Source organism: Trematosphaeria pertusa (genome assembly GCF_010094035.1).
Source record: "Trematosphaeria pertusa strain CBS 122368 unplaced genomic scaffold BU26scaffold_16, whole genome shotgun sequence".
In the NCBI taxonomy this organism is placed as follows: domain Eukaryota; kingdom Fungi; phylum Ascomycota; class Dothideomycetes; order Pleosporales; family Trematosphaeriaceae; genus Trematosphaeria; species Trematosphaeria pertusa.
In genome coordinates this window covers 559607-580741 of record NW_022987227.1, presented here as the reverse complement: position 1 = coordinate 580741, position 21135 = coordinate 559607, and the positions used below count along the sequence as shown (strand labels likewise).

General features: G+C 55.3%; 10 protein-coding genes across 10 annotated transcripts; 5 read left to right on the top strand and 5 right to left on the bottom strand.

The window, feature by feature from the left end:
- The first annotated feature begins 139 nt into the window (after window positions 1-139).
- On the top strand, window positions 140-1502 carry BU26DRAFT_109225 (phosphoglycerate mutase-like protein). Its single transcript, XM_033819372.1, has 3 exons — window positions 140-503; window positions 562-915; window positions 992-1502. The coding sequence occupies exons 1-3, from the start codon at window positions 450-452 to the stop codon at window positions 1346-1348; spliced, it is 765 nt and encodes a 254-aa protein (XP_033678796.1). The 5' UTR covers window positions 140-449; the 3' UTR covers window positions 1349-1502.
- Window position 1503: 1 nt separating this feature from the next.
- BU26DRAFT_109158 (uncharacterized protein) lies at window positions 1504-3728 on the bottom strand. Its single transcript, XM_033819370.1, has one exon. It carries the CDS (start codon window positions 3495-3497, stop codon window positions 1902-1904), a length of 1596 nt encoding a protein of 531 aa, XP_033678795.1. The 5' UTR covers window positions 3498-3728; the 3' UTR covers window positions 1504-1901.
- Window positions 3728-5521, bottom strand: BU26DRAFT_109166 (uncharacterized protein). Its single transcript, XM_033819371.1, has one exon. It carries the CDS (start codon window positions 5381-5383, stop codon window positions 3959-3961), a length of 1425 nt encoding a protein of 474 aa, XP_033678794.1. The 5' UTR covers window positions 5384-5521; the 3' UTR covers window positions 3728-3958.
- Window positions 5522-6273: 752 nt separating this feature from the next.
- BU26DRAFT_569689 (NAD(P)-binding protein) lies at window positions 6274-7465 on the bottom strand (the record flags this gene model as incomplete). The annotated part of the gene is made up of 2 exons (XM_033833911.1): window positions 6274-7226; window positions 7312-7465. The coding sequence occupies 2 exons, from the start codon at window positions 7463-7465 to the stop codon at window positions 6274-6276; spliced, it is 1107 nt and encodes a 368-aa protein (XP_033678793.1).
- A 1159-nt stretch (window positions 7466-8624) lies between these two features.
- On the bottom strand, window positions 8625-10534 carry BU26DRAFT_492580 (multicopper oxidase; the record flags this gene model as incomplete). Its single annotated transcript, XM_033826122.1, has 3 exons — window positions 10297-10534; window positions 9771-10248; window positions 8625-9723 (listed from the first exon to the last, which is right to left on the bottom strand). Exons 1-3 carry the CDS (start codon window positions 10526-10528, stop codon window positions 8625-8627), a joined length of 1809 nt encoding a protein of 602 aa, XP_033678792.1. The 5' UTR covers window positions 10529-10534.
- Window positions 10535-10671: 137 nt separating this feature from the next.
- BU26DRAFT_109044 (uncharacterized protein) lies at window positions 10672-11586 on the top strand. Its single transcript, XM_033819367.1, has one exon. The coding sequence runs from the start codon at window positions 10814-10816 to the stop codon at window positions 11498-11500; it is 687 nt and encodes a 228-aa protein (XP_033678791.1). The 5' UTR covers window positions 10672-10813; the 3' UTR covers window positions 11501-11586.
- A 417-nt stretch (window positions 11587-12003) lies between these two features.
- Window positions 12004-14001, top strand: BU26DRAFT_109144 (uncharacterized protein). Its single transcript, XM_033819369.1, has 3 exons — window positions 12004-13419; window positions 13507-13797; window positions 13984-14001. Exons 1-2 carry the CDS (start codon window positions 12108-12110, stop codon window positions 13731-13733), a joined length of 1539 nt encoding a protein of 512 aa, XP_033678790.1. The 5' UTR covers window positions 12004-12107; the 3' UTR covers window positions 13734-13797; window positions 13984-14001.
- BU26DRAFT_109076 (uncharacterized protein) lies at window positions 13982-14893 on the top strand. Its single transcript, XM_033819368.1, has one exon. The coding sequence runs from the start codon at window positions 14084-14086 to the stop codon at window positions 14645-14647; it is 564 nt and encodes a 187-aa protein (XP_033678789.1). The 5' UTR covers window positions 13982-14083; the 3' UTR covers window positions 14648-14893.
- Window positions 14894-15139: 246 nt separating this feature from the next.
- Window positions 15140-17026, top strand: BU26DRAFT_509563 (MFS transporter-like protein; the record flags this gene model as incomplete). Its single annotated transcript, XM_033827154.1, has 5 exons — window positions 15140-15163; window positions 15219-15556; window positions 15624-16357; window positions 16387-16435; window positions 16483-17026. 5 exons carry the CDS (start codon window positions 15140-15142, stop codon window positions 17024-17026), a joined length of 1689 nt encoding a protein of 562 aa, XP_033678788.1.
- A 501-nt stretch (window positions 17027-17527) lies between these two features.
- BU26DRAFT_435996 (uncharacterized protein) lies at window positions 17528-20524 on the bottom strand (the record flags this gene model as incomplete). The annotated part of the gene is made up of 3 exons (XM_033824156.1): window positions 17528-19355; window positions 19408-20006; window positions 20063-20524. The coding sequence occupies 3 exons, from the start codon at window positions 20522-20524 to the stop codon at window positions 17528-17530; spliced, it is 2889 nt and encodes a 962-aa protein (XP_033678787.1).
- Window positions 20525-21135: the final 611 nt, after the last annotated feature.

Here is a 21135-nt window from a genome sequence, read left to right as displayed (position 1 = left end):
TGCACCGGCTCACCTAAGCACAGCTGCGGCAGGTCGGGAAGGTAAGCCGAGGCCCTCGCGAAAACAAGAAGACGGCTTCCCCTATCGAGGGAAGGTCGAGCGAAACATCCTACAACACGTCTTTAACGAGCTGCTGGTTCGACATTCACACCCCCACGGGTATTGCACAGATTCTGCTATCTGCAGGAGGAATAGCTTCAACGCCGTAGCTGCTATCTCGCGCTGTGCATTCACAGAATTTGCACCCATACATACCTTGATGAACTTTCTGAACAGCTCGTATCAATTTTTTTAATACCCCGACACCGCTACGGAGTCATCGTTCTTGCGTGAAGAATTTCTGGGGTCTTTTAACTCGTCGTTCGCACCCGCCTGCATTTTCCTAGGGTAACTCAACAACAACCTCAACGTCAATACACCCCGTAGGTCGTATACACACGATTGCCTTCATGCCTCCGAAACTCCACGTCGTCCGCCACGCTCAAGGCGAGCATAATGCCACAGTACGTATCACTGTCCAACACAGGCCCAATTCTCATGCCCCAATTTGACAAACCTCAGCGCAACTACACCCTCCGCGACCCTCTCATAACCGCGAAAGGGAAATTGCAATGTCAGCACCTGTCACGCACCTTTACACACCACGGCGACATCGACATCATCTTCTCCTCCCCTCTGCGCCGCACCATCCAAACGGCGGCTTATTCTTTCGGCCCGACGCTCGCGCGCAAAGAGGTGCCCTTCGTTCTGCTCCCGGGTCTTCAGGAGGTCAGTGACCTGGGATGCGATGTCGGTCCCGATGCTGCGGAGCTCGAGCAGGCGGTGCACGACCTGTTTGACGGCGAGGAGCTGGGGTTTGATTGGAAAGAGAAGAAGATTGATTTCAGAAACGTAGAGAGCGGGTGGAATAGTAAGGTCTGTCTGTCTATCGTAACCTCCCGTTTGGGTTCCAAGTGATAAAGTGTGCTGATGGAATGGAATGTGGCCACAGAAAGGATACTGGGCGTACGAGAAATCCGCGCTGCTAAAACGGGCTGTGGACCTACGCAACTGGCTCTTCTGCCGCCACGAGGCTAATATCGTCATTGTGACGCATGGCGCGATCGCGCACTTCATCACCGAGGACTGGGATGTCGATGACCCCATGACGGGCACTGCGTACAGGAACTGCGAGGTGCGCGAGTTCTCCTTTACGGAGGCGAGCACGGCGGAGGATGCGCACCTGGAAGAGACGGCTGCGAGTAAGGCGGCGAGGCCGAAGGATGAGGCGAAGTGGAGGGAGAGTGATGAGCATGTTATAGAGGAGTTGGAACATGCGGTGCATCCTAAGGCGCCGCATGAGGCATAGTGCGGCTGATGTAGGATGGAGATTGAGGAAGTGTAATGTTTGAGCATTCGATGAGCATGTACAGCAGCGGAGGCACTAGCCGGCTAAGAGATGGATAGATCAGGCAGACGCACTTTGAGGGGGTAATGAAAGCACATAGAATTCACAGGGGATTCTAACTAGAGCAGTTCCATTTCCTATCACCAGTTGTGTCTCTTGGAAACCACGAGGACGTCCTTATACTATCTGTACAACAAATGGTGAGACAGAGCGGGTTGATCAGAGTGCGCATCCTGCGCCAGCAGAGTGAAAAAGAAAGCCGAAACAGACGCCTGCTAGCGCAATCCTTTCTCTACATCGTCGTGCGAGGAGGAAAAAAACCCGATAATCAGCGCACTGTATGCGCAAGGCCTGCGAGGAAAAAGTCCCAAGCAAGCGCCATATGCGCAAGAACTGGGAGAAACCCGAAACAAGCATCGATACCCCTTTTCATCCAGCACTTCGACGGACCCTCTCCAACAAAAGCGCCACAACTCCATACGAGACTGACAGCTAATACAGTCCATCGGATCACTCAGTCCCTGTAGCTGAAGTACTGCTCGTCGATCTCTCGCTGAAGCCCGGGGATGGTGCGCCGCTCCCCCGCGTCAAATCTATCGAACGGGTCGATAGCGGGCGCAGGGCATGGCTTCGAGCAGTTGCACGGGATCGGTTCACTGTCTCTCTTCCCCAACCGGATTGCCCGCGCCTGCAGGGTCATATCATGCTTGAGTCCCTTGCTCTCAGCTTCGAATATCGGCTCCCACTTAGCGCGCGTTGAGTCCTTGACGCAACCACTCATGGTTATCTTGAAGCTGCAGTGACCCAGTTGATCCAGCGCGAGTGTGAAGAACCAGTCGACCCAGACTTTCTGACAAGAGTGTGGCTTCTGAGGCGAATAGTAGTCGAAAGGGCTAGGCGCATTCCACGGACAGACCGCCGATGGGTGCTTCGGGCTCATGAACCGAAAATCGAGGGTTCGTATGGTGGGAATCTTCTTCAGCATGTGGATGCTCAAGCGGCCGGGTGGCGGCTGGAGACGAGCCATTGGACGTCCCTGCTGAGGTTGGATACCAATCAATTCGAAATAACAGGCAGCTGAGAACTCAAGCTGGACGTAGTTCAATACTGAAGGCGGCCCGAGTTCCTTCATTTGCAGAATGAGTTTGTCCTGGTCCGGGGGTTTTCGAAAACAGAGAAGCGAAGCGGAGGCAATGGTAGCACGGAAGCGCTTTGTAGTGCACCGCCAGGCCGCGTCAAGAGCCTCGTCACGTACCTGACGACTGACCAGTAGCAGAGCGAGGTTCGGGCGGTCTATGTCCGGATCTTGCTTCGCACCCAGCCTTCCTTTCTTACCGTGGGTATGACCAAGACCAAGCGAGATGTGGTTGCTAATGGTAGGAAATCCGACCGCGTGGTCAGGAAAGACAACACGGGTCCTAGCCTGGGGAAGAATGATAGGACCGAGGGCGTGCGTGTAGATGATGTCCCTCACTTCAGGCGGCAGCTGCATGAGACAGAAGGCCTTTCCGTTATTGCGCCACCAAATAGCCTGCTCCTCATATTGGAGTTCGGGGAACTTCCTGTCGTAGCCATCGTGCCACTCGAGCGTCTTTCTCATCCAGATGCGGATGTCCATCCAACTCTTCGTACCCTCAACATCCAGGACCTCCAGGTGCACGATGTCAACCGATGGGGAGTGGCAGCGCACTGGCACCGTGTGGGACAATTTGCTGATGGTCTGGTGCACTGTATACCACTTGAAGCTCGAGAGCTCGGCTGGGTTCAGGCCCCATCGTTTGCAAGCGCGCGTAACCTCCTCTAGCGGAGCGGAATGGACGGAGAGATCCTCGCCGTTCATGTACCCATGGTTGTAGCGGGCAAGGAAGAAAAAGTTGGTGCGGCGCTCAGAAACGGCGAAGGCGTTGATGGCATGGATAATAGTATCTTTTGGAACGGTGGCGGGCGCAGAGAGCTCCATCGCTTCGACATGCGCATCCAAAGGCTCCCTTGCCATGATGGGTGAGGTGGGCGAGGCGGACGAGTTGCCAATCATCAACTGCTCAGTCGTCACGGGCTGATGACCGCCGCCGAACGAGAAGGATGCGAGCGCGTCGTTCATGCTATCCATCCTTGGTTAGAGAGAGTGAGCACCTGCAGCCAGGTAAGCATTGATCTTTGAGGTGTATGAAAGAAGCGAGAGGCGACGAGGAGTGAGGCCGCTTTTTACAGGGCGATTTGCCCTGAAGGTGGCGCTAAGCCTGATCCAGCGCGACGAGTGGGCTGCGAGGAAGGCGCACCCGCGCCCCAGCATTCACTCAACTTTGCCCGCTGAAACACAGCCCCGACGGCCGCGCACAATATCAATCGCGCAGAATTTGTGGACGCATGAGACGATTCCAAAGTGCCCACAGCATGCTGAGATCACACCGAGCCCAGCCTTCGGCCAGTCGCGACGTGCATCACTCAGCCAATGAGGCATCGGACTGCGAGAGAGCAATAGAAAGAGACAGAAGTTTCGATACGGCGTCTCTACTGACCTATGGATGGCCGTCAACCCAGCCGCTAACCAACACTCCGTCTGTTGCTGAATCAGGCATACGCGCTGGAATCGCACGTGAATGAGCTCCTCACTCTTCCTCCGCTATACTGGTTAATAATGTCTTGCACACTGGCATACGTGCCGCAGCCCAAAACAATGAGACCGATGACGAAAACAACAGCGTTCAGAATCGACAGGCTGATGTTCTTCCAGCCCTGGTACCACGCCCCTTCTCTCACCAGCTGGAACCAAAACAACGCCGGGAAGTAGAAGGTGAAGCCGCTGATGAAGAGAGACGACATCAGGCCAAGGAGCGCGTTGAAGAAAGGGATTGCTTCTGCGATCACCCATGCGATGACGGTGAGGATGGTGAGGAGACAGATCCAGATAGCCCATCCACGGACGCCCTTGATGTAGCGGATTGTTGATTTGGGGAAGGCGCGATCCATGATATAGCGGCCGGCAACAGTACCGTTGATGCTACCGGAAATAAAGATAACAGGCAGGGCGACGCCGAAAGCGACGCGCGAGATCAGCGGCCCAGCCGACAGGAGCGCCGGGCTCTTGACGTCCGCTCCAACGAAGGCGTAGATGAGAGCTCCAGTCAACGTGTAGATGAAGATCTCGATCAGGCCGAGCGCCCAGATCGACTTGACATAGTCGTTGGGGGTGTGCATCTCGCTCATGAAGCTGAACTGGCAGATGGCGAAGGAGTATGCGAAGATGATGTTGGTGGTGGAGAGGAATGCCTGGTAGAAGGTCGTTCCTGGCGGCGACCATGCTGACCAGTTCACTGCCGCAAGCCCACCTGGCGCGCTGCTAGCCTTGATGCCGGTCGAAATGATGGTGATGAGGATGGCAGCGATGATGCTAACAAAGTCGATGTACCCAAGAATAGCGAACTCAGCGAAGGTCGGCGGCAGCGCCACAAGGAGTAGGATAATAGCAGATACTATACCCCAGACCAGAGCGCAAACGCCATAGTTGTCGGCGATGTTAATGAAGGCGATCGTCCCGGTTAGCGCGTGCGAGCCCACCAGCAGGACCAAGAAGATGGCGAACATGGCCCCAGTCAGTTCATATCCCAATTTTCCCCAGATCAAACCAACGGCATCGGAGTAGTGGCCGACCAGAGGGTATCTCAACTTCACCTGGCCAACAACGTAGCTGGTGTAAATGGCGATCAAGCCCAGCCCGACGGTCAGAATGACTCCGGCCACCATTCCAACCGTTGCGAAGGCGCTTGGAACGCTGAGGGATCCGAGTGCAATGGCTTCGACAATGAGGCAGATAGTCAGCCGTTTCCATCCCAGTCGTCTGAACTTGGCTGAGCCTTGATCGATGGTGGCCGCCTTTTCGAGACTCAGCTCCGGATCACTCTTCTTCCCGTTGGAACTGGCATCGTCGGCGTCGTAGCCGGGAGGGAGTGGTGGCCGCACTTCGTGGGCTATATGAGACGGTAATGTGGATGCCATATTGATATGTCGGGGTATGGATGCGAGGGGTGGAGGGGCGGAGGAGCAGAGGATGGCGGCTTTTGTGTGCAGGTGAGGAGATGCAAGGCTCTTGCGACCGGGCTCCGTTGGGCAGGAAGTCACGGGGGGGCGGAGGGCGACCCACGGGGGAGAAGAGCGATGAGACAGACTTGGTGCCGTTTTCCAAATTTTTAGCAGCCCCCCTTATCGTGCACTCCCCCATTTGTAATATCATCCCGTTCACGATGGAGGCGGCCACATTCGGACAGTGTGAGGATCATATCTCGGAAAGGCGTCGTACGAGCATTCCCTTTGCGACTAACGATGACGATGTGATGGATGGTACCCACATGGCGTTGAAGTTGACGTAAAAGGTTGAAAATTTTCCGCCGTGTCTAGGGAGACGGTCGCGGCTTTCTAGGTAATGTAGCGCCGAAAAAGCACGCACGAGTGCTTGAAGAGCCGAACCCTTGCGCTGCGCTCGATTCGAGAGCTCCGTGCAGACAATGGTCGATGTGCGCTCAAGCTTCTTAATCCCGAACCAGCCGCACCCTGGCCGATGGACAACGGCGTGGCGCCGGCTTGTCGAAATTACCCGAATAGGTACCGAGTATTTTACCGTCAAACATCTCGGATGGGGCGCTTGTGTTCGCTGCGCAGGAGCCAACATCTGACATTCATCTCCGAACGCGGTCCTTATCTCTCCCACTCACCCGCTCAAGCTGGAACTGTATTGATAATCGATCAATGAAGGGTCCAACGCATTCTTCCCATCCATGGATGGCATTCGTGGCTGGAACGCTGGAAAAGCAAGTGGTACCGAGTGCCGACGGCTAGTGGGGGGGCTGCAAGCCCTGGAGGTAGGACAATCACGTGACTAAGGAGGCACGTTAATTCTTGACCTTGATGACCACCTTCCCAAAATGGCCTCCACTGTACAGGTATTTCAACGCCTCATTCCCCTCCTCAAATGTGAACACGCGGTCCACAACCGGTCTAATGCCCTTCTGCTCATAAAACTGCAACATTTCCTGCAGCTTATCCCTTGGCCCATTCAATATACCCTTCAGCGTAATGTTCCTCTTCAGACACAGCAAATTCGTATTCGTCCTATCCCCTGCTTCGTCCTGCTTTCCCGATAGATATCCAATGCATGCAATCAAACCTCCGAACTTGACGCACTCGAAGGATTTGCGGAGCGTGAGCGCACCGCCGAGTTCAAAGATGATGTCGGCGCCGGCATTGGAGGTGGCCTCCAAGACGGCGGCATCCCAGTCGGGCCGCGTCTTATAGTTTACGAGGTATTTGGCGCCAAGCTTCTCTGCGCGCTTGAGCTTCTCGTCTGAGGAGCTGGTGACGATGACGTCCGCACCGGCCGCAGAAGCGATTTGCAACCCGGCAATGCTGACGCCGCCAGTCCCCTGGCAAAGAATTGTTTCTCCCGGTCCGACTATCTTGCCAGTTGGCCTCATGCAATTCAGGCTCATCCATGCCGTCATCGCTGCGATTGGGAGACAGCTCGCTTCCTCATCACTTAGGTAATCTGAAACCTTGACGAGTCCGTACGTTGGGAAGACGCGGTATTGGGTGAGCACCCCCGGCGCAGGGCCTCCCAGGCCATTCGCAACATCTGCTGCCTGAACTTGCCCACTAAGATGAGTTGGTGCGAAAGTGCTGATGACGCGATCGCCTGGTTGGAGACGGAATGTTGGGCTTTTGAGGGGATCAGAGGTGTTCTTGGAGCTCGGGCCGACAGCGACTACAACTCCGCTCATGTCACTGCACGGGACGAGCGCTGGGGGATGTTCGACAGACTTGTGGTGGTTATAGAGTCCCATAGCAACTGCACACGTGATCAGCAATGGGCATCGTCATCCAAAGATCCCCCTTGAAAACATGAATGCAACGGGTGCCGAAAAGGAGCATACCTTCAGTATCCCTATAATTCAAACTCACAGCATGTACTTCAACAAGCACCTCATCCTCACCCGGCGCCGGGCAATCCACCTCCTCCATCCTCAATTTATCGAGCCCGTTCTGCCCCGTCAACCACTGCTTTACTCGTCGTGGAGGAGGCGTCATCGCCTCCAAATGGCTTCGGGATCCCAACCCTAACCTTGACAGTACTTTCCTTCTGTTTCCTCGAAATCAGACTAAACACTTCTTCCAACCAGTCTCGGCGATGCTGCGAAAACGGCGGGGTAGGCATCGTGCAGAAGCTGCTGCCTTTATAATAGCGATTTGGGGACAGGTGGGTGGGATTGGCGGTTTGTGTGGGGGGCATTAGAAATATATATTCAACCGTGACGATAAGGGTGCTCAAAAGATGGTACGATGATGGATCGGGAATTTTCGGCTAGAAACTGGCCGATGACAACCGAGGTGGCAGGGGTTGTCGGAAGCAGCTTCCGACGGTCGGAAACGTCACAGTCGTCGTGTGGTGTCGAACTTCAACACCACAGAGCTGGAGTGATGGTGAATACCTCTACATCGATGTGTCTCCTATCGCCATGTGCTAGCTAGAAGACCAGAAAGGTGATGTTATAGGGCGATAGTCGATTGAAGCAAACGCACGCCCTTCACCAACGTATAAGCAGCGACAAGCAATGAATCCGCACAACGGCTTCTCTCTAGATCGTACGGTGAGTGAAGGAGACTCTCAACTTTGCGACACTATGGTAGGTTTTCGCGTTCGTAGTTTCCTTTTGGGGCGCACCAACCGCTCTATTCCGCCACCCCAACTCACTGCCCATGCAAATATGCTTCCCCTGCGCAGAAAGCTGAAAATATGGTTTCACCCACGGTATGTGTGCTCGCTGGCACTATGTTCCCGGTGGCTGACCACATGCTAGCCCTTCTCCTGTCGACAAGAATGGAAAGGCACCTTTCAACGTCACGAGAACGAAAACCGAGATGCTGGAGCGTATGCGCCGTATACAACGGAAGATTGACGAAGGGAGCATGACGGTGGAGAGGGCAGCACACTTGCATGGATGCTTGAACACGATGGAGGATATATTGAGAGGAAAGTGGGATGACAAAGAGGTTCTCCCGGTGGAGTAGAGCACCCCCAGGTAGCACGGAAGGTGAGAGGCAGGATCGCGTGAGTGTTAAGGAACCTTTTTTACATACGGTACATCGACTATGGCGTTGGAATCAACTTCTAGGCATAGAACATGGAATTCGATTATGCATTGCTCGTAAAATAGCCGTGAATCAATAGTCCTTCACGCGTGAACCACTAATTTTTGTAATGTTCTAGTACTTCAGGCCACTCATCTATGCCATCTAAGATGACCATGGCCATCCCACCGTTCAAATGACTCTGAATATGGCAGTGCAACATGAAAGCACCCGGATTCACCACATGATACCGCACAGCCAACCACGTTGGCTCCGTTACACTCGCTAGTGTGACGAACCCGTCGCGATAAGCCGGAGTGACGAGATTGAAGTTTTGCGGCATGGCGGCCGCAGCTTCGGCGACAGAGCTCCAAGGGAAATCTCCCTCGCCTTGCCCTATGATAAAACCCTTGTTGCTGTGCTTGTGAATTGGATGTGGAGGCTGGTTGACTGTGACAACTTTCATAATGAGATCAACCCAGGTGTCGTTCTTTGTGATAATGGTGATGTCCCCTCCGGGATTGCTCGCATCGGGCTTTTGGTAGAGGAGAGGCGGGTTGGTATCGTCAATGGCGTGGTTGAAGGGAGTGGCGTTCAAAGCCCAGATGTAAGAAGCGCCCACCGAGTCGAGCGTTAGGATGAATGTTCGGTCAACTTCTGGAGCGGGCTGTGGGAACTGAGGGGGAAACGATAACATCTGCGTTTGATCGAAGAAGGTGACGTCGGTCGAAGTAGCGGCACCGGCTTGGTTGGTATAGGGTCTCGATGTCACAGCGTCGGACTCGTCCCGAGTGCCATTCCTGTAGTGACTGTGGCCTCCCTCGTACGAAAGGACAGCAGTGGTGTCTATAAGCTGTGCTAGGGCGATTGAGGCTACCCGAATGCCGTAGTTGGCTGCAGGCTTGTCCAATTCAATGAACACAGAGTATCTGTCACCGTTGTAGAGATTGATAGCGTCGACCTTGAGTGGCTCGATGTAGTGACCGTCAACCCCATAGATCCACATAGGATGCTCGTCAATGCTGAATGCAAAGGCGTCGATGCCAGCAGTCTGAATGATATCGAGAGCCATCCATTTGGCAGAATTGGGAGCTTTGATAACCTCACGGGAGCCCTGCGTAGGTGTGCACACCTCAAAGACCTCTGGCGGGAGCACGTCAATGTTAGTGTCGGTTCCGTTCGCAAGAAGGATCGTCAGCATCTCCGGTGGCAGGCATCTATGATGTTTAGTGAAGGGCTAGTGGGTTCAGTATGCGACACTCACCCCTTGTCCGTCATTTGCAAGTTGTTCTGCTGTAGGAGAGGCGCAATACCCGGGTTGGTGAACCGAGTGATCTGCTCTCTTGGCCAGCAGTCTACGGAACCCTTGCCATTAACGAGAAGAGCATCCATACAAACGGCGCTCTCTATCCCAGACTCAAGCTCGAGCTGCCACGTGCGCTCTGAAGTGGTGTGCCGCCAATCGGACACGACCAGAGGGGTGACCTTTGCCTCGGCTGCCTCAAGCAAGTGGACCTCTGCAGGGGCAATCTTATCGAAGGGCTTGAGAATACCAGGCTTTGGCTTTACAAGCATTGGGCCATAGCATCCGTCATCAATCTGGCCCCGACTATGCGCGTGGTAAAAGTAACTGCCGTACTGGTTGGCATACCACTTATACGTGAAGCTGTCGCCCGGTTGGATAGGGCGTTGCGAAAGGCCAGGCACACCATCGGCCCATGGAGTGTCGATTTGCTCAATGCCTGAGGTGCGTTAGGTGACATAGCGAATGAGGCGCGAAATTTACATACCGTGGGAGTGAATGGTAGAGTTGAATGGCATGCTGTTGAGCACGGTGATCTCCACCCAATCACCTTGCTCAATCTCTAAGAGAGGACCCGGGAATTGCCCGTTGATGAAGATCATTTCCCTCTCAAAACCATCCGGAGAGCCAGTGCCCCATGTCAATTCGAGGGTGCATTGAAAGGATCCCGCGAGAGCGTACGAAGCAAAGGAGAGCAATAGGGGGAGAAAGGAAAGCATTGTGGGAAGGGGGATCCTAGGAAAACGGAAGCAATTGGCTGAAAGGAAAATAGATCACAGGAATCCAACCTCCAGCGAAGGAAGGCATATGTACAGCCAGGGTAAAGGAGACTCATTGCAGCTACGTTAAGTACTCCAGCGTCAGCTGGACGCAATCGTTGCTCTTCTGAGTGAGGTCCGAGCAGCTCGCGCAGTATGACAGCGTGCACTGCTAGGTGCTGATACTTGCCAAGCAGTTTCCATAATCGTAGCTTTCTCCCTGTCAACCGCGTGGATCAACGACTCATGAGTCTCCAAAATCTGCGAGAGAGCATTGCTGCGGCAGAAGGCAAAGAGCTCGCGTGCAGATGCCAAGCATCCACGCTGGCGGAAATGGCAAGGAAAACGCATGACGTGCGTTGGGATTACACAGCAGTGTGTTTTTGGATTGTGGCAATTGCCTTAGTCAGAAGGACTACAGCTCGTTCTAGTTCTGACATCAGCACGGCGGGCTGTCATTCGAGAAAGGTTGCAGAAGCGGCCGTCAGGCTCCTTCCTGTACCGATTAGAAGAGGCCCGCCTTACGACAAGGCTGAGCTGAGAATTGCGATGAAAGCCCTTGGCGGCAGACCCAGCGGTGCGTATGCGAGCGGTCTGTGGTGGAGTGAGGTGATGGAGAGAAGAGGGTCTGTGAAGAGTGCCAAGAACCCCACTAGCGTCTTTCTGAGCTACAGTGTCACGCCTGGCCTTGATCTGACCTCAACCACAAACCTCTGCCTATCTCAGTCTGCAAAGCACCGCACACTTGGAGCCGAAGAGCCGAACCGCTTCATCAGGGAAGGCGTGGGCTTACGAGCGTCGGCTACGCTGCGACAGCCCGATGCGCAAACTTGTGGCCTCACGCTGTTCTTTCACCGATGCTTCCCTCGGCGCACCCGCATCCCACTGCTCATCGCATTGGGAGTCGCTGTCATTCCGCGGAGACCGAATTGAAAGCTCGTTGGGGGCGCCATGGTCCTTGCCTAGCGTCTTTCACTGCGGACCACCTGGGCAGCGTGCGATCGTGCGAAGAATTCTCTCCAGGCTGCGCAGACCATCGTCGTCTCAAGAGCGAGAAGCTACCTCATCGGTCGCTATTCCTCAATGGGCTGACAGTACGACAGCATGAGCCTTGTCGTAAGACGGCCGCCATGGAAGTTTTCTGCAGCCTCGTCGGCACTGCAGAGAGTCGACCTTGACGCAGTGCATGGCTCTGGTGCGCCATGTGCCCTTATGAACTCGGTCAATCATGATTTGTCGCCACCCGTCGTCCTTTGTCTATTGCTCCGGCGTCTTCTACGGGATTCCTCGTCTCTTGACCTTTGTTACATTTTTGGACATGTAGTGTGGTGAAAGCTACAACATCACCGTCTTCTACGCGACATTGTTAATTACAAAGGGTTTCTTCGTCCACGATGCCCCGCCAGCCTTTCACCAAGTTGCACCATGGCCCGGCCATTTGCGATATAAAGCTTCGTATCTCTTCTCTTCCCGGCACGCAACTCCTCTCCAGCATCCGACCACTCTCTACCCACTCCACCCTCACTATCCTTCAACCAAAATGTCTACCTCCGGAGAAAAGCGCGCTGCGTCACCCACCCCGGTTGGAGACGCCCACGATCCCAAGAAGCAGAAAGCTGAGGTCGGTTGCGCCGTCGTCGATACAGCTCGCGTGATACCAGTCGCAGCCCCCGCCGAGATGCCCTCTTCTCCCAGCGCTGTGTCTGCCGCACCTCTTACTCCAGCAACTGCAACTGCACATGTCGAGACCCCACCCACTCCGGCTTCTTCATCGCCTCTCTCCGAATCCGCGCAAAAGCAAACAGCGGCAGCAGCCACCCCAGCTGCTGGCAAGAAGAAGGCGAGCAAGAACCCCGACGTCAAGTCACTGTTCACACCGTGGGAGCCCAACATCACCATCCCTCCCTTCAACGATGCTTGGGGCCGGAAGCCTTGCCCTGGCCAGGAAGGACCCAAGTCTCACCCTGACGAGCCCGCCGCACGAACTAGCAATGCGCAGACCAAGACGCCATTATGGGAGGACCGCAAGTGGCGCTTCAAGAAGGGCAACCGTTACGTTAAGTCGTTCCGCAAGGGGGAGCATATCCCCGACGATGCTCCAGATCTTGACCAGGAGGACAACCTGGTACTGCATTTGATCGACATGCGCGCCAAGAATCGGCGGGATCCCACCCCTCGACGCACCCCCGTGGTATACTACTACGAGAACGGCTTGCCGAAAGATTGGAACAACAAGCAGACCGTCAAGGCTCTGAACGATCGGCGCCAGCAGGCCATTGACCGCATCACCATGGATCCTCCTTGGGCCAACTACGAGCGCCAGTACCTCGCTTCCCTTCTCCAGGAGTTCCCTGATGCATCGATTCTTGAACTTACCGAACGCTTCAATTATCGATTCATGGGCAATGATTTTGCTAAGTCTACCGCGTTCGAATGGGACTACATTTCAGCAGGTCGTACCATCGAGAGCGTCCGCCACGAATACCTGATGTACAAGCACATGTACGACCAGGGAGATGCACCCAACAAGAAGGAGCTTGAGGACAAGTCGAAGGAGGGATTGGCTGCGCGCAAAGCTCGAAGCGGCATTCCGGTCAAAGACCGACTGGCCAAGTTCGGAAAAAAGGATAAGAACTTGGACAAGGATGATGAGGATAGCGACGCTGAGGGCGACGAAGAAGCTTCCGATGCTGCCGATACCCCCAAGAAAACCCCGCGCAAGAAGGCCATTCCCAAGAAGAAGGCCCAGCAGAAGGAGATGGACATCAAGAATGGAGTTCCTGCTCCTACTGAGCAACCAGAGATGGGTGCAGAGGATGAGGAGCTCCTGCACCTTGCCGGCTTCTATTCAGGTGAGGAGAGCACTGCATCTTCCCCCGTCTGGCCTTCTAGCTCCAGCGAGGACGAATGTAGCGCGTCTGCTAACGCCGACTCTCCAGCGCGCAAGCATTCCGAGACCTCTGGGCCCAAGCGCTCGCCGACACCCCGCAGCCCGGCTATTGCTCAGGAGATTGATTTGTCCACGATCGAAAAGACCAAGGTCGAATTTCAGCAGGATGCTCATGTTGAAGAGGGCCACGCGGTTGCCGAGAACTCTGAGCCACAGCCTGACATCGGGATGGCTGCACCGGCTAATGTTGGCGATGACTCTGACGACGAGTTGTAGAAAGTCGAATTCCTCCCACTCCCAGTGTTCGAAATAAGTAAGTGTATGTTCTGGATTTCTGAGCATGGTAAGCCATTGTTTCTTTGATGCATGGCGAGTCAATGGATAAGTATACCTTGTTTTCGTATCTCGATTTCATCTTCATCATTTCAGCTGCGAGTTTTCTAGTTTGACTCCCGTCATCCAAACTAACATCTCCTTTTGTGTCTCCAGATGTCTCGATAAGGATCCTACTAACGATGCTCGAAACATGTTGTTTCAGATAGCATGCATGTCCCCGCTCATATCAGATGTCTCGACTAGGCCATGTAGGAGATATGTAAAGGTTTTGTGGCAGCTTGCGACGCCGCATGTGGTCTACTCTTGCCGTATTCTACATTTCAGTTGGGCATGGCTTGCTTTGGGCGTCTTTGCTCTTCTACATATGCTATGCTAGTAGAATTTCTGGCACCGGGACGGCACTGCGGACAGAAGTCACCGTCGTGCGTTTCCAACTACATCAATTCAAGGGTACATTCTCAGGCATCTCGGAAGTGTCTCGGTTGATAAGTCATCCCACAATTCTGGAACCCCAAAGGCCCTGTCCTTCCCCGCATCGCCACGCGCGCCACCAAGTATTGGCGCAACGTCACTGGTACTGCGCCAGCCACAACTTCGACTATCCGCCAGCCATCTTCACCAATCTGGCGCCTCGTCCCATTCTGTGTCGGCATATAGCACTTCTCAGCAGGGACCGAAGGATCGCACATGCCGCTTTTCAGAGCCGTTTGAGCTCAGAGCCGGTCGAGCCGGGTGGCTGTCTTGCTTTGGGCCTAGCCGAGTGTGGGGTACGACCTCCAATCCGCCAATATCTGGGGTCGGAAGAGATGCCACGCCGAAGTCCTGCCGTTATCTTGCAAGGAACCGCATCCTGATGCTTCTGGGACTGGGTTTTCGAGCAGCTGTGGTTGGCGGGTTTTCGATAGGGGACGTGCTGTTTGACCATTCTGTCTGAGGCGTGCTTGGGGCCTGGTCGGGATGCTAACTTGGTTTTGGGCTGGTTACCGGTGCATAAGACTCGTTGACGTCCCGGCGCAATCTTGTGGTTGATCGTGGAACTGCCGGCCGCGTCGTCCGGATTGTCGCGTCCTAGTGGCTTTCAAGTTGAAATCCCCCCATGCTTAAGACGGCGTCAAGACGCTTGGAGGCCATCGGGTGCGACCGTCCTAACTCGAAAAGTGAACTATCCTGCAGTCTTCGTATCGTATTTCGCTAAAGAGCTTGGAGAGCGCGGAACCGTCCCGCTGGAGCGGTTGTGGGTATATCACACGCTGAGGATCCCCTGAGAGCTATTCCATCGCGTCTGGGGAATTCCATTGATATTCTTCTGTTGGCCCTGAGCCAGAAGCGAGAAGAAGTCGCCCGCCATGGAGATGAACTACGATACCAAGGTACGTCCCACCATTGCGTTTTGCCATGGGCCTCCACTTTCTAACAGCAACCCAGGAAATTCGCCAAATCGAGGCAGAACTCCACACCGAGATCCTGCCCGGCACCGAAATCATGGCAGACGTTGGAACGCACCACTTCGTCAAAGGCGCTCACAAGACCGTGCTCGTTCCGCAACCGTCTGACAACCCGCATGACCCGCTCAATTGGAGCTCGCTATGGAAGGGCGCGTGTATCACGTCGGCGGCTATGGTGACGTTCAGTCAGGGCTTTGGCCCTCTGGCGCTTGCGCCCATGTTTCCGGCGCTGATGGAGAGCTTCAATTGCACCCTTGCAGAGGCGGTGCAATTCACGGGCATATGTATTTTAGTTTTGGGCTTCAGTAACTTCCTTTGGTATGAACGCCCGTTTCATCTCTTCCCTTTGGGGACTTGACTCAGCGTTACTGACATGCAGGCTTAGGGTTCCTATTAGCACGTCTTTTGGTCGTCGCCCCGTCTACCTCTTCTCCCAGCTCATCTGCTTCGGAACCTCCATCTGGCGCGCCAAAGCTACCTCCTACGCATCCTTTATGGGTGCCTGCGTCGTCAACGGCATTGGCGCCGGACCAGCAGAGACCATCATGCCTGCCGTCATCGCCGACATATTCTTCTTGCACGACCGCGGCAAGTGGAACACGCTATACTGGGTCGTCTATATGGGGTCTTTGATGCTGGGCCCCATCATTTCAGGCGCTATGGCGGAGAATGTCGGGTGGAGGAGCTTCTGGTGGTTTAACACTGCACTGCTAGGGACTAGTGTTATCATGGTCATAACTATGTTCCCGGAGACTAAGTTTCATCGTTTGCATCCTGATGAGTTGGAGGGCAAGGCGACGCCAGCTGAGTCGGAGGACAAGGAAGAGCAGCCTGCGACTATCGAGAATACGAACGCCGAAACAAACGAGGATGCGGAGAAGATCCAGCAAGTCCCCACAGCCGGCTCGGTACTTCCTGACGCAAAAGGTCTCACGCTCGAAGAGACCGCGGCCCGCGATCCGTATCTCGGAAAGGGAACGCCGGGGAAGTGGCAGTGGCGCATCTACCAGCCCAATGCACATCCATTCAAGAGCATCCTCCTCGACCTCTGGATCCCATGGAAGCTCTTCGCCTTCCCGATCGTCGAGTTCGCCAGCTTCGTCGTCTCCTGGAGCTGCAGTTCGTTCCTGACCCTGAACCTGACGCAGAGTCAAGCCTTCGCTGCACCGCCTTACAACTTCAAGCCTATGCCGATTGGTATGTCCTTTCTTCCCCCACCCCTACGCCTGGAGAGTGTGTTAAAGTGCTGACTTACCTCTCGGCTTCATGAACTTCGCCATCCTCGTCGGCGCCCTCATCGGCCTCGCCACCGCCGGCCCCTTCAGCGACTGGATCAGCGCGCGCTCCACGCGCCGCAACAACGGCATCCGCGAGCCCGAAATGCGCCTCCCGGCCATGATCCCCTACATCATCATCATGTACCTGGGTAACATCGTCGTGGCCGTCGGCTACCAGAAGAAGTGGCCCTGGGAAGCCATCGTCATCATCGGCTTCACCTGCGCCGGCATCCAAGTCGCCGCGCTGCCCGCCATCTCTTCCACCTACGCCGTCGACAGCTACAAACCCGTCGCGGGCAGCTTGTTCGTGAGCATCACGGTGAACAAGAATGTCTGGGGGTATGGGTTTAGCAAGTTTATCACGCCGTGGGCGGAGGAGGATGGGTTTATCCCCCCGATTATGACGAATGCGAGTTTGATTTTGCTGTGGTGTCTTTTTGGGGCGTTGTTTTGGTGGAAGGGGAAGACGTTTAGGCGGTGGAGTAAGAATAGCAAGGTGCACCGGATGTGAGGAAGGGGAACGCGTGATTTGGTGGAAGCATGCCTGTCCACTTAAGCTCGACCGGGGGAAAGTTACGTTCGTTGCCGCAAGCACATGTATTTATCGGCATAGCTGTATTAGTGTTGAGCTCTGGGGTGTGCCAAAGTGTGCCGCCATGTTTGCAGGACGCCTTGTAAAGGAGCTACATCTTCGCAGACGGGAAGAGGGGAAGGGGACCTGGGGCGCTTAGCAGCTGCAAGAACAGACATCGTACGCGCAGAGTCGTTTCAAACAATCATGAATTAAACTAAGAGACTCCCTACGCGCACGCCGGCGCGCCTCGGAAGCAGAAAGTGTTACCGAAAAGTTCGACTTGAGGTATCATCATAGAAGAATGGTGTGGTTCGTGATCCTCCAAATCCTTCCTCCCATCTCCAACATTGGCCATGTCAATATACACGCTGACATCCTTACATGCGCATATGTACATCCATATCCACACATGTCCCTCTTTCGTTCCTAAATCTCCGGCTATGATACTGTAGCGTTATTCGTACTGACTGTCCGCTTCCAGCCGCCCCAACTCCATCCACCACCCGTGCTTGCTGGAGGTGTGGACGCAGGCATTGGTGTAGTGGCTGAGGGCGTTTGGACGCCCATCGCCTTCTTCATGCTCTCGAATTTATTCTTCAGCTCCTCCAGCTCCTGCTTCGCGACCGCTTCCGCCGTCTTCGCGTTGACTAGCTCTAGAAGCAACGCCTCGTTGTCCACTGGTGCATGGTTGTCGGTGGCAAGAACACTCTGCGTAGCGAGTGACGAAGAGCGTTTGGAGAACTGCGGCACGGCTTTCTGCGATTTTGTTGACGCGGAGCGACCTAGCCGAAGCTCTCGCAGACCACCCGTAGTCGACACAGCGCTATCCGCGGTATTCGATCGGGATAACGATGGTGAGGAGTCGGGGGTTGAATCTGCCCATGGAACCGATGTTTTTCGCACGCTCTGCCGGAGGTCGTTTATGGTCTTCTCAAGCTTCTGGTTCTGATTGTAAGAGTCCTGCAAGCGATGCCGTGTCTCCTTCAGCGCGTCTCGCGCGATGTGAAGATCTGCTTGTGCGTCGTTGAGCTCGCGAGCTAACGCTTGCGCTCGGATCGTCTCCGATGAAAGCTGTTCCTTAGCGCGATTAAGGCTTTCCCGCAGCACCTCCTTTGTCTCGAACATGGAAGATGCGCGATGATGGGTCTGATGCGAGGGGAATCTCTTGTCCAAAGCTTCGGTGGCCTCGTCGACCTCTTGTGGTAAAAGTGTGGTGGGGTCGGCGTCTGTGGGTGGGGTGAGCATCGCAGCCGTGATGGTCGTCCTGCGACGCGACTCTCGGCTTGCAGGCGTAGCAAGCGATGACTGCTTCTTGCGGATCCTGTCGACTACTGTGCGCACGATGCGGTGGTCTTCTTTTCGGTCCTCCCGTTGCTTTTGAAGAGCGGCCTCGAGCTCGCTGTTTTGGCGCTGGAGCTGGCTGACAGAGAGCAGAAGCTGTTCGATTTGGTAGTGTAGATCTCGATCCTTTGATGAATGGCCCGTCTTGATAGAAAGCGCAGTAGATTCACGGCCGGATTTGAGAGATAGCGCGTCGCCCGACGAGGCCCGAGACATTTCGGTTGGAACGGTGCTAGGAGTGCCAGTTGACGTCTCAGATCCATCCGTGGAATGGAGAGTAGAAGCAAGGCTCTGTTTTGATGGCGTGCGACGGAGAAAGCTGACAGGCCTCGACGGGGCGGAAAGCCCCGGGCTCAGCGACACAGATTTTGTGGATGAGTTTGAAGGGCCCCATAACCGGCCAAGAAACGACATGGCTGACTTCTGCACCTTGGCTTTCGCGATATCTTTCTCTTGCGCTTCCTTGAAGCTCGCCTCCAGACCTTGCAGCTTCTCCCGTGTAACGTCGTTCGTAAAGCCCACAAAGTCATTGACCAGCTCATCTGCGGAATGGGCGTTTCGACCATAGGGATCCCAGAGTGACCTCCCCAGTAGCAGTTGCATGACGTCTTCAAACTCCTTGAGAGCCAGTATCCTTTGTTCATTCCTCTTCATGAGCGCGAGAGCTACTCGCATAATAGTCTCCGACGCGCCTTCGGCAAACAATACGTCGTAGATTCGAAATAGCATGGGTAGCGGACATGTGACGGCAAAAAACGACAGGAACCACTGCGAAAGATATGCCGACTCCACCTGCAGTGCGTCGAGATGTGCGGCTAATTCGGGCATGTGCCGATGTAACAGGCGCTGGAATTGGAAGATGCGCAGGTGCAGCCCGGAGAGGTCGGGAAGGAAACATGAGCGCAGATCGTAGTCTTCCATGAGCCTGTATGCCGTTAGTGGGAGGTTAGCGACTTTTGTTGATCGAAAGCACGCACCGGACGAGCACGCAGAACGCTTCCTTATCACCCATCTGCATCAGAAGCGGCCCGACGAGGAAGCCTAGACCCTGGCAATAACCGATCTTGTGGTCATACAAGCTGAAGCACTTCAGCACGCGTCCGAGCATCTTTTGGCCCTCGCCTTCGGGATCTTTGAACATGTCCACGCCTGGGAAGCTTCGTCCCAAATCTTTGTTGATGATGTTCTCATACGGACTCGACTCGCCGCACAGTTGGTCATACTGATCCTCAATGAGCTTGTCTCTCGCGCCAGAAGCACTCTGCCAGACGACTCCACGCAATGGCGCAGGTATGCCGCCGCGGATCTTGTTGAGTGTGAGGGTCGGCAGCCGCTGCACGGTCTGTGGGTAGTCCCGCACCAGCGCAGCCCAGAAGTCGAGTTCTGTCATGGGAGGTGGAGAGGGGAGCTGTGAGAAGCGCACTTGGGTGGAATCCTCGGCTACAAGCCGCTTCAGCTGATTGATCGAAGGGGGTCGGGACTGGCTTCGGGCACGACCGAACTTGGCTCCGGATTTCGCGTCGGCCATGAGGGCGTTGTTCTCCTGTTCTAATCGAGCAAGCAGCAAGGCCATGGCCTGCGCATGTCAGTAACCACGCATGAGCGAGGGGCACACGGGGATCCAACGCTCACCTCATCCTGCCCCTCCTCCTGCGACTCCTGCTCCTCTTTCTTTTCGAGTTCTGTCCAATCCACCTGTGCACTTTGGCTGGAGCCTTCGCTGTTGCTCCTCGATCGCTCGCCCGACTTCGGCGTCGGCGGGGTATCATCGTCGTCCGGAAGGGATATGGTTGGGCTGTCCACGGCAGACGTGCGGATGCTGCCGTCCTGGCTGCTGCGTCCCCCAAATGCCTTCATGATCTCAGCAGAGCTCGGTCGTGAAGACTGCCGCTTCTCTTCCACCACGATGTCTGGTTGCTGCAGCAATGCCGAAACATGGTCCGCCGCTGGGTGTGCTCCTTCTGCATCGGTCTCAGACAGCGGAACCGTGACCATGGAGTCAGTCGGGAGGGGCTGGCTGTCCACATGGGTCCTTGGGGAGCGTTCGACGGCTTCGGGAGTGCCCTTCGCGGCCGTCTCTTTCTCGACGTCCATAATAATAACAACCCTTTCGGTCCTTTAGGCGGGTGGCATGTGCAGGGACCGAGGGATGTCGAGGTGCAGGCGCAGAGGGGCGCGAATGATGTCGTTGCTATGCGGTCCTGTTCGCAGCAAGCTTCCGGCGCAAGGAATTGGCTGGAGTGCCACTCGTCAGAGGCACAAACGATGCTGGCGGCGAAGGCGTTTCGAAAGAGTGGAATGGCGGCCGGGGCCTGCCTGGAGCAAAACACGCACCGAATGAGTGAGATGCGCGTCGATGCAGATTCAGCGCGAGCAACGAGCGACCAGCACAGCTGTGCGAGCAAACAGAACGCTGGAAAGACTGTAAGGAGGGGGCAGCCTGGCGGCGAGGGACTCGGAGCGTTAAGGAGGCGGTCCCTTAGCGCATCTGAATGAAGGGGTCCACCGTGCTTGGCACATTAATCCGTCGGCAAAACGGACCACTCGCTGCACTGGGCGCGGGGGGCGTCGCGCATCGAGCGCCTCTTCTCCGCACATCAAAGGCCGCCGTGTGTGCGTCCGATCCACTCGCCGGGCCGTCCTGAACGCGCGTGCTGGCGAACCAGCACGCGAATAATCACGCAGAGCGGACGCGGGACAGACAC

What these genes read in the sequence shown, in the direction of transcription:
- BU26DRAFT_109158 (XM_033819370.1), bottom strand. Translation starts at nt 3,497, where the DNA reads ATGGATAGCATGAACGACGCGCTCGCATCCTTCTCGTTCGGCGGCGGT.
- BU26DRAFT_109044 (XM_033819367.1), top strand. Translation starts at nt 10,814, where the DNA reads ATGAGTCTCCAAAATCTGCGAGAGAGCATTGCTGCGGCAGAAGGCAAA.
- BU26DRAFT_109225 (XM_033819372.1), top strand. Translation starts at nt 450, where the DNA reads ATGCCTCCGAAACTCCACGTCGTCCGCCACGCTCAAGGCGAGCATAAT. An exon ending in AAGGCGAGCATAATGCCACA is followed by an intron (nt 504 to 561) that starts GTACGTATCACT and finishes GACAAACCTCAG; the next exon opens with CGCAACTACACCCTCCGCGA. An exon ending in AGAGCGGGTGGAATAGTAAG is followed by an intron (nt 916 to 991) that starts GTCTGTCTGTCT and finishes ATGTGGCCACAG; the next exon opens with AAAGGATACTGGGCGTACGA.
- BU26DRAFT_109076 (XM_033819368.1), top strand. Translation starts at nt 14,084, where the DNA reads ATGTGGTCTACTCTTGCCGTATTCTACATTTCAGTTGGGCATGGCTTG.
- BU26DRAFT_109144 (XM_033819369.1), top strand. Translation starts at nt 12,108, where the DNA reads ATGTCTACCTCCGGAGAAAAGCGCGCTGCGTCACCCACCCCGGTTGGA. An exon ending in CCTTGCCGGCTTCTATTCAG is followed by an intron (nt 13,420 to 13,506) that starts GTGAGGAGAGCA and finishes CCGACTCTCCAG; the next exon opens with CGCGCAAGCATTCCGAGACC.
- BU26DRAFT_109166 (XM_033819371.1), bottom strand. Translation starts at nt 5,383, where the DNA reads ATGGCATCCACATTACCGTCTCATATAGCCCACGAAGTGCGGCCACCA.